This window comes from Notolepis coatsorum, assembly GCF_963971535.1.
Source record: "Notolepis coatsorum genome assembly, chromosome: 2".
NCBI lineage: Eukaryota > Metazoa > Chordata > Actinopteri > Aulopiformes > Paralepididae > Notolepis > Notolepis coatsorum.
In genome coordinates, this window is record NC_140166.1 from 21,355,051 (window position 1) to 21,363,359 (window position 8,309).

Genomic DNA, 8,309 nt, shown 5'->3' on the forward strand with positions numbered 1-8,309 from the left:
TGTTAAATAAAGTTTTCATTCATTCATTCATTCACAGCGCGGTGGTGTAGTGGTTAACACTGTCTCCTCACAGCGCGGTGGTGTAGTGGTTAACACTGTCTCCTCACAGCACGGTGGTGTAGTGGTTAACACTGTCTCCTCACAGCGCGGTGGTGTAGTGGTTAACACTGTCTCCACAGTCACACAGCACGGTGGTGTAGTGGTTAACACTGTTGCCTCACAGCACGGTGGTGTAGTGGTTAACACTGTCTCCTCACAGCAGGGTGGTGTAGTGGTTAACACTGTCTCCTCACAGCAGGGCTCCAGACTAACTTTTTTCACCACCGTCCCAGAACCGTCCCGAAATACAGTTTTAACCGTCCCAAAGTGAATGTAAACCGTCCCAAAAATGTTTTACTATATATAATCTATCAACGTCGATTTGATCATATGGGGACATATTTTGTGCTGATAATGGCACAGAGGGTGAGACCAACTGTGTACCGTACCTTTTGATTATTATAAGCACAAAGATAATAAGCAGCTATAACTAGAACGTGTCGATAACTGTATACAGTTCCAATAATAATAATAATAATAGATCAAATTTATATAGCGCCTTTCATAGAACCTAGAATTCTGATATTTTCGCGGTTCTTGTATAGTGGTCTCGTGCGACTGTCAATTATAATAAATATGGGCTGTTTTAAATTGTGTGAATAGTTGTTGTGAGTACTTGCACTATGTTTCAATATAATCCATTTTACCATTCATTCATTATAAACACAGACGTAAGGTGTCCACCGTGCTCAGAAGGTCAAAATCTATCAACACTTTTTTTAAGCTCCGGCCAAAATGCATGGATGACGTCACGTGATGACCAATTTCGGACGGGGATCCCAATGATATACAGTATCAATAAAAACTTACCGTCAGTTCATGTCCAAGGGATTATGTTCATGCGCACAGCAAGTATCACCAGTTCCTGGCATTTTTAACCTCTTTCTTTTTCGATGTCGAGATAAATTTGGGGTGTGACGCTGCTGCAGCGCGAGCTGTGGTTTGCTGATCAGAATGGTGGGCGGGAGCTGCAGCTGGATTAGCGTATCGCTGCGTTGGGAGGCGGAGATGGTCATTGGATTCGGCAAATCACGCAACGTTTAGACTTCAGTGAACGCCACATGATAATGTTGCCGTCTCTCTGTCAACTAAGTCAGCACGAGACACGCACCGTTTGACAGCAATATATGGCGTTATTTTTAAACCTAGCCGCATTTCTGGCAAGACGCTCTCTGATTGGCCGACGCCTGTTTCTACACTGGTTAAGCTTAGGCACTCTTTCGAAGTTGGTTAAGGTTAGAGTTTGTCTTAGAGCGTGACGGCAAGTTCTTTCGACGGTTAAGCTTAGGCACTCTTTCGAAGTTGGTTAAGGTTAGAGTTTGTCTTAGAGCATGGCGATAGAACGCCAGGTAGTTTGCAGGCTGTTTGACGTGGAAATGGAAAAAGACACAGCTCGTCACGCGATTGGGCAAACGCGTCAGTGGCCAATCAGAGAGCGTCAGTCAGTCTACACCACAGAACGGTGGTGTAGCGGTTAACACTGTCGCCTCACAGCCCAGTGGTGTAGTGGTTAACACTGTCTCCTCACAGTGCGGTGGTGTAGTGGTTAACACTGTCTCCTCACAGCACGGTGGTGTAGTGGTTAACACTGTCTCCTCACAGCACGGTGGTGTAGTGGTTAACACTGTCTCCTCACAGTGCGGTGGTGTAGTGGTTAACACTGTCTCCTCACGGCGCGGTGGTGTAGTGGTTAACACTGTCTCCTCACAGCACGGTGGTGTAGTGGTTAACACTGTCTCCTCACAGTGCGGTGGTGTAGTGGTTAACACTGTCTCCTCACAGTGCGGTGGTGTAGTGGTTAACACTGTCTCCTCACAGCACGGTGGTGTAGTGGTTAACACTGTCTCCTCACAGCACGGTGGTGTAGTGGTTAACACTGTCTCCTCACAGTGCGGTGGTGTAGTGGTTAACACTGTCTCCTCACAGCACGGTGGTGTAGCCGTTTACACTGTCGCCTCACAGCACGTGGTGTAGTGGTTAACACTGTCTCCTCACAGCACGTGGTGTAGTGGTTAACACTGTCACCCCACAGCCCGGTGGTGTAGTGGTTAACACTGTCTCCTCACAGCACGTGGTGTAGTGGTTAACACTGTCACCTCACAGCACGTGGTGTAGTGGTTAACACTGTCTCCTCACAGCACGTGGTGTAGTGGTTAACACTGTCACCTCACAGCCCGGTGGTGTAGTGGTTAACACTGTCACCTCACAGCCCGTGATGTAGTGGTTAACACTGTCTCCTCACAGCACGGTGGTGTAGTGGTTAACACTGTCTCCTCTAGGGATGCTCCGATATTGGTATCGTTATCGGTAAAATAGCTGGATCGGGTATCGGTAAAAAAAAATATATATATATATATCGGATTTTTTTATAAATAATATAACCATTCAGTACATTTATATCTATGTGTTAATTTGTTACATTTAATTTCACTAAGTTAGGAAAGTAATGTTTTAAGTCAAGCCTGATGTTGCCTTGCACAAAAGAATGATCCCAGTCTCTTCCACACAGTGACAGTGAGGCATAGTTTATTAATTAAATGAATGAAGTTTATTTTCTGTCTTTGTTTACAACAAATCAAAAACACACTTGTGATCCTTTACAATTCTTAAAAACAAAATATATTTTAATATAAAAAATAAATAAAACGTGGATAAATTATAAATGTTCTAACTTTTTTGGGGGGGGGGGGGATTAATCTTGCATGTGTGTGTGTTAAATTTGCATGACAATTAAAGACGTCTTCTTCTTCTGTTAAAGGTTCTGTTGAAACTAAGAGGATGAAACCTTGTTAAAGCTTCTGTCAAAACCTAGAGGATGAAACTGATAAAGGTCCTGTTAAAACTAAGAGGATGGAACAGTGTTAAAGGTTTTGTTGAAACTGAGAAAGGGAAACTTTTTTTTTTTAATTCTTTTTACTTTGTTTATTGCAACAAGAAGATGTTGCGTTGTGTGTTTATTGCAACAGGAAAGCGATTAGGACAGTCCTGTCTACACACAGCCTGCTAACGTCTACCAAGCACTTCATTGTTGCTTGGAACCCGTCCAAGATGAACATACAAGACGTTCCTGCGGCCTCATCACTTATTTTTCACCGTTTCTTTTGTGTGTTTTTGTTTGTTTCGTTGTCCCCAGGTTGGAGCTACGACATCACAGAGAAAAGGACATCAAAGCCCCGGGTGAAGTCTTATGGCGCTAACTTCTCCTGGAACAAGAGGTCCAGAAGGTCCGCTAAGTAAACTGACGGCACCCATCTGGTGGCTCGTATGGCCTCCCATCTCCTGCCCTGTGGTAGATCTGTACATTCTCCCATTTATCAATAAATAGATTTGTGTAAACCCATATGTGTGTCTGCTGTCGGATGAATTGTTTGTTAACGTTTTTGTTACTTGCGTCTTTGGAGAGCTGGGCAACAGAAATAAGGAACGTTGTTGGGATTACAACCTTTTTCAGTTGGTGGACAAATATATCTTAAGCCAAATCCAATAACACTGTTCTTGTGCGTTTGTTGGTCTGCTGCTTCTCGTTACCTAAGATGCGTGTTTAATGAAAAAAAAAAGTGTTTGTTCTCCATCTCAAGAGAGCTGGTATTACAGGAAGGTGAATGTATTACATTTTACACAATATTGTCTTAAAGAAAGCTTTGTATAATCCATCCTCATTTCATTCCTTTATTTATACGGGTAAAAATCTCATTGAGACAGTCTTATTTACAAGAGCGACCTGATCCACCAAACAACAAGTTCCAGACAAGAACAAGACAAGTAACTCAACAAAAAATCGAAGAGAGGCTAGATACATTTAATTAAGAACAAGAACAGGCCCCCATGGATGCCCTCTCAATAGAAATAGAAAGAGAAAGAAATTTGCCAAAATCCCCTGCAATATTCTTCTGTTGGTATTCACTCTCGTTTTGAGTTGCTTGGTGGATTGGATTATTGCACTCTCCCACAGTAATAAGGAAAAAACAACACATATTGACAATTTTTACACTTTATTCATTTTACACTGTCAGGGACCTCAGTAGCGTGTGGAAGATCCATACACAGCCACAACAGCTTAGCACCTCCTCATGCTGGTCACCAGCCTTGTCACACACTGCTGTGGGATGGCATCCCATTCCTCAACCAGGATTTGTCGCAAGTCAGCCAACATGGTTGCGTTGATCACTCTGGCACGTACAGCACGCCCAAGCTGATCCCAAGTTTTCAATTGGGTTTGGTCCTGGCAGCCTTATATGCATGAAGACCGGCCATGTGCAGTCTGTTCCTCACAGTCTGATCAGAGATTAGTCTGTGGTACCGTTGTGCAAATCTTGCCTGTAAATCTCTGGAAGAAAGCTTACGGTTCCTCAGTGAAGCAAGGGGTGAGGAACTGGTCTTATTGAGGTGTTGTCTTCCTGGGACGGCCACTTCCCAGTCTGTCTTTGACTTCACCAGTCTCACAGAACTTGGTCCTAAGTTTGGAAATGGTACCAGGGCTGACACCAAATAATGCTGCCACTCTGCGTACCGGAACACCAGCTTCCCTATTGCATGGGCCTTATCCTGAAGGGACAAATGTGGCATGTTTATGCTTGGAGCACACACAAACTCAACAAAGTTGCAGGACCCATGCACACAAGTGCTGTCAATTAGGTGCCAATCAGGTGCCAGTCACACACCTGTGATTGGCATACACTCAAAACAAGAGTGAATACCAACAGAAGAATATTGCAGGGGATTTTGGCAAAACAATTTGGGACGCTACCCACACGGTTAGCTGTGTTGCTCATTCCACGAATGCACAATCCTTACAAGGTGTACCTCGTTGTAGAGGTGACTAATCAGCCTTTCCAAAGATGTAAAATACAATACCAATTGGTATTCTTAACTCATTCAGCGGCAGTCACGATGATAGTCGGGTTAACTCGCCATCGCTTGAGCGCCAGACCCGAGTATAGTCGGGTTTTAATCCTTATTTCTTTTATTAGCGATATCCATTAATTTTCATCCATCCAGCCTGATGTTATCTTTGGGAATGGGTCTGAGCTCGCAAAAGGGCAAATACCGCCGCCTACGCCTTCCAAGTGGTATTGCACTCCACTGGGAATGGTGTAGTTTCTTTTCTGGGACAATCCAAGCCGTGCAGGCGTGGTTTAAATACTCAGGCGAGGTAACCTGTTTCAATGATACATCTGCGAGGCTGCCCCCCCCCCCCCCCCCCCCCCCCAATATGCAATGCTGTTGAACGTGGCACGGACCTCCGCACCCAGTACTTCAAATGGCGATCAGATAATTGGATTATTTCTTTAGCAAGGTAAGAACACTATATATAAATTTGATCATTGATCTGATATGTCTTTCTACCACGATCGCGGCTGTGTGTGTGTGGCTGTGTGCCGTTGAGTTTGAGGAGGCTGCGGCGGAGCCCTGCGGTCCAATGCTCTTTTCATGTATGCACGAGGAAGGATAATGATAATCTAGCGTTGATTTCAGGAAGATTCGATAATCAGGCGAAAAATTACAACGTGTTTAGTGTATTCCACTAAAACGCTATTATCGCGTCTTTCTCTGGAATTACCTGGAAGCACCCAAAGTTATACTCGTATTCAAAAGGCTATAAAACGGAAATGTACTGATGAAAAAAAACAATCCGTTTTGTACATGTTGACTGGATGCAACTAACTGATAATCGACAGGTGTATTAGACCCATAGCTATAATTTAAGATATATTTTAAGGACTCGCAAATCTCGCAGTCCCCCCATTGACTTACAGCGGTAGCTCACTAGCGCCATCTCGTGGATTAAGCGATGGCGCTGAATGAGTTAAAGGGGAGCAATAATCTACCGAAATAACGTTTCCGAACTTATTTTGAGGAGTTTGTGTGTGTGTGCATTTTTGGCTAAAGTGGATAGAAAACACAGTACTGTGCAAAAGTCTTAGGGACCCAAGAGTTTTTATATAAATTGTCTTAGATGTTAATACACACTTTTCTGTATTAGTGTGTCAGTAGACTACTCTTAGCTTTTTTGAATCTTTTAATTTAATTATCTTTGAAAGCATCTTCATCGGTGCAGACATATGTTGCAGGGACTATTATAATCATCATATTGGCGTGACTATCCATCAAAGGGTTAAATCCAGCATTTTTAAGTGCTTTAGAGGAAATGTCAAAATATCGCGATATATATCGTGTATCGTGATAGAGCCAAACAATATTGTGATACAGTATCATTTAGAGGCCATATTGCCCATCCCTAGCCTCAGTTCCTTTTGCAAGAAGTTCCACGTAGATGGGGCAGAATAGGAAAAGGCTGTTTTTCCGAGTTCTGTGCAGGCAAATGGTACAGAGTTAAAAGATCCTGTGACCGCAGGCCAAAATCACTCTGTTTCTGCACCATGAGGGATGACAGGTAAGATGAAGCAGTACCAGTGGAGAGTCCGACGCAAGTGTAGAGATGTCCAACCTAGAAGTGAGTAGAGGACGTTTATGAAGATGATCTTTCATTTGATTGTGGGTTCCTCCTCATGTCACCTTCACCGCTTCAAGACGCGTCAACACATGTTTCTGTCTCCATCATGTCTTGTGTTGCTGTCAAGATGTCAGCATTCAGGCTTGGGTGACCATACTGAATAAAACCATGTTGGAAATCACCTTGATGGTTTTTGACAGTAGGTCACATCATCATGAAGGCAGGTTTTATTTTTTCATGGCTGTGGGAATTGGATCAAGTCTCCAACAGGTAAGACTGTGAATGTCCTTCAGTTAGCTTACTCAGTATGTGTTACTCAGTACTGTGCGAGTATGGAGTACTGTTTGAGGTACCTGCAAATTTACATTTTAGGGACATTTTCATGTTTATGCCAGTATGTTTCTCTCATTGACTGAGATTAATGTTTTTATGTACATGGTCCCTGACAAAATAAACACAATAAATAAATACTATATTTATCTGAACCCGGCAGTTAATAGTAACTTTTTTTTTATTACATTTTGTTTACTCTTTTTTTTATTGTGATTTTAAGAGTTAGTTACAAATATATAAAATAATAATAAACTAGAAAAACGTATTGTTGACATAATATAGACAGAGATAGATAAAACAAGTGCAACCCCCACAGGTGAATTATCATATATGTATGTGGAATCTATATATAGGTGTATTGAAAATGTGTTTGCAATACTTTAAAGGTGCTATAGAAAACCTCATGTAGAGTAATCATTTGACAGTTGTGATTTCAAGGTTCAAGCATTCACAACTGAACCAGACCACCAACCACATAAAAAAAAATTTAGTACACAATTACTTAACTTTCGTTTTTGTTATTAACTCTTTCAGTGCCACGCCTGGTTTTCCGTTTTACCGCTTGAATGCCACCATCGGCGCCAATGTTAACGTTAATATCGCCTAATCTATGTTTTAAATTATGGCTATGTGTCTAAATCTGCCCATCGCATTATCAAAGATTATTTTCCAGTCAGTGCTGTGAAGGCAGATTGTTTTTTTATCGCGTCGTTTCCGTTTCAGAGCAGTTAGAAAAGCCCCCGTTTTGATATAAAAAACAGCTCATTCTGGAGCATTCTATGAAAATCTTCTTTTAGTGGAATATTCCACAACGTTGATATTCGTCGGCCTTTTTATGAATCGTTTTCAAATAAACGCTAGATGATCAATATTATACATGCACGCAAGCACATTACGGCCGCGCACTGATAATCGCTCCGTTGATTTCCTCACAGACTTTTACAGTGAAACCGAAAGAAGACATTTCACAAAACAGCTTATAACTTCATCAAACTTACTCCGATTATCCTACCACTGATAACATAGAGTCCTTACCTGACATCAGATGGTATCCAACTGGTATATTCCAATTCCTGATCACCATTCGAAAAAATCGATACGTGTATGGATCCAACGCGACACTGTAGATCTCCATGATCCGCGGGGATCTGAGGCTCCAGAATGAACTGTGGTAACCCCGGCTGGATCAGTGAACTGGAAAATGTGGAGTACCGGATTTTTTTCCCCGTTCATTTTCATTGAGTCCATTCCAAAATCACTTATGTCATCTGGGAGACGACAGGGGGCGCTTTTTTCCACAGTGATCACCGGCGCAGCTCGGCTATACTTGGGTAGGCTCGGGTGATGCAATAATTTTTCAGATCGCAAAAAAATAATAATAATAATAATTCCGAGAAATCTCGTGAGTGGCACTGAAAGAGTT

At 42.4% G+C, this 8,309-nt stretch overlaps 1 protein-coding gene across 1 annotated transcript in view; it reads left to right on the forward strand.

The window, feature by feature from the left end:
* Window positions 1-3,439, forward strand: part of ndufs4 (NADH:ubiquinone oxidoreductase subunit S4) — a 121,384-nt gene extending 117,945 nt beyond the window's left edge. Inside the window, exon 5 of the mRNA XM_084308075.1 lies at window positions 3,233-3,439. Coding sequence (XP_084164201.1) covers window positions 3,233-3,336 — 104 coding nt within the window. The 3' untranslated portion in view covers window positions 3,337-3,439. The remainder of the gene's footprint in view (window positions 1-3,232) is intronic.
* The last annotated feature ends 4,870 nt before the right edge of the window (window positions 3,440-8,309 follow it).